Here is a 594-nt window from a genome sequence, read left to right as displayed (position 1 = left end):
TGTGTGTGTGTGTGTGTGTGTGTGTGTGTGTGTGTGTGTGTGTGTGTTAGAGGTAGGTATGTGTCACCTTCAGGACCTGAGTGTGATCATGTGACTGAATTATTCCAGGTAAAAGTGATGAAGAGGAGGTTTTCTCTCAGTGGGAGCTGGGCTGCTCCACTTTGATCCCCACCAGTGACGGAGGCAGCTGAGCTGCAGAGGAGGAGGAGCTGGGAGGAGAACCCCTGAGGCTAGAGGAGGAAGAGGAGGTGGTCACAGCGGGCCGGATGAGCGGAGGGGGAGGGTGGTTGTGTGGCGCTCGGTTCTGCAGCGGTCGTGTCTGGAGAGGAGGCGGCTGGCGGAGGAGGCTCGGTGGCGCCGAGGGAGGGGCCGGGCGCAGGAGAGGAGGAGGCTGAGAGAGGGAGGAGGAGGTGGTGGTGAGAGTGGAGGAGGGAGGAGAGGAGCTGCTGCTGGTCGTGTCCAGGGGAGAGTCCTCCATCTTAACCTGAAGAGAGGGAGAGCAAAAACTGTTCGGTTACAAAGTTACGGGTTCTGATCCAGTTTAGAGACCAGAACCAGCGTTCTTGCTCCAGTTAGGAACCAGAACCAGCGTTC

The 594-nt window shown here is 58.2% G+C and overlaps 1 protein-coding gene across 1 annotated transcript in view; it reads right to left on the bottom strand.

The window, feature by feature from the left end:
- Nucleotides 1–6: 6 nt before the first annotated feature.
- Nucleotides 7–594, bottom strand: part of rcor2 (REST corepressor 2) — a 21,834-nt gene continuing 21,246 nt past the window's right edge. The window contains exon 14 of the mRNA XM_037684089.1: nt 7–484. Coding sequence (XP_037540017.1) covers nt 137–484 — 348 coding nt within the window. The 3' untranslated portion in view covers nt 7–136. The remainder of the gene's footprint in view (nt 485–594) is intronic.

This window comes from Nematolebias whitei, chromosome 1, assembly GCF_014905685.2.
Source record: "Nematolebias whitei isolate Nwh7 chromosome 1, NemWhi1, whole genome shotgun sequence".
Classification (NCBI taxonomy): Eukaryota; Metazoa; Chordata; class Actinopteri; order Cyprinodontiformes; family Rivulidae; genus Nematolebias; species Nematolebias whitei.
Note: the sequence above shows the minus strand (reverse complement) of the source record. Positions and strands in the feature narration are given on the sequence as shown.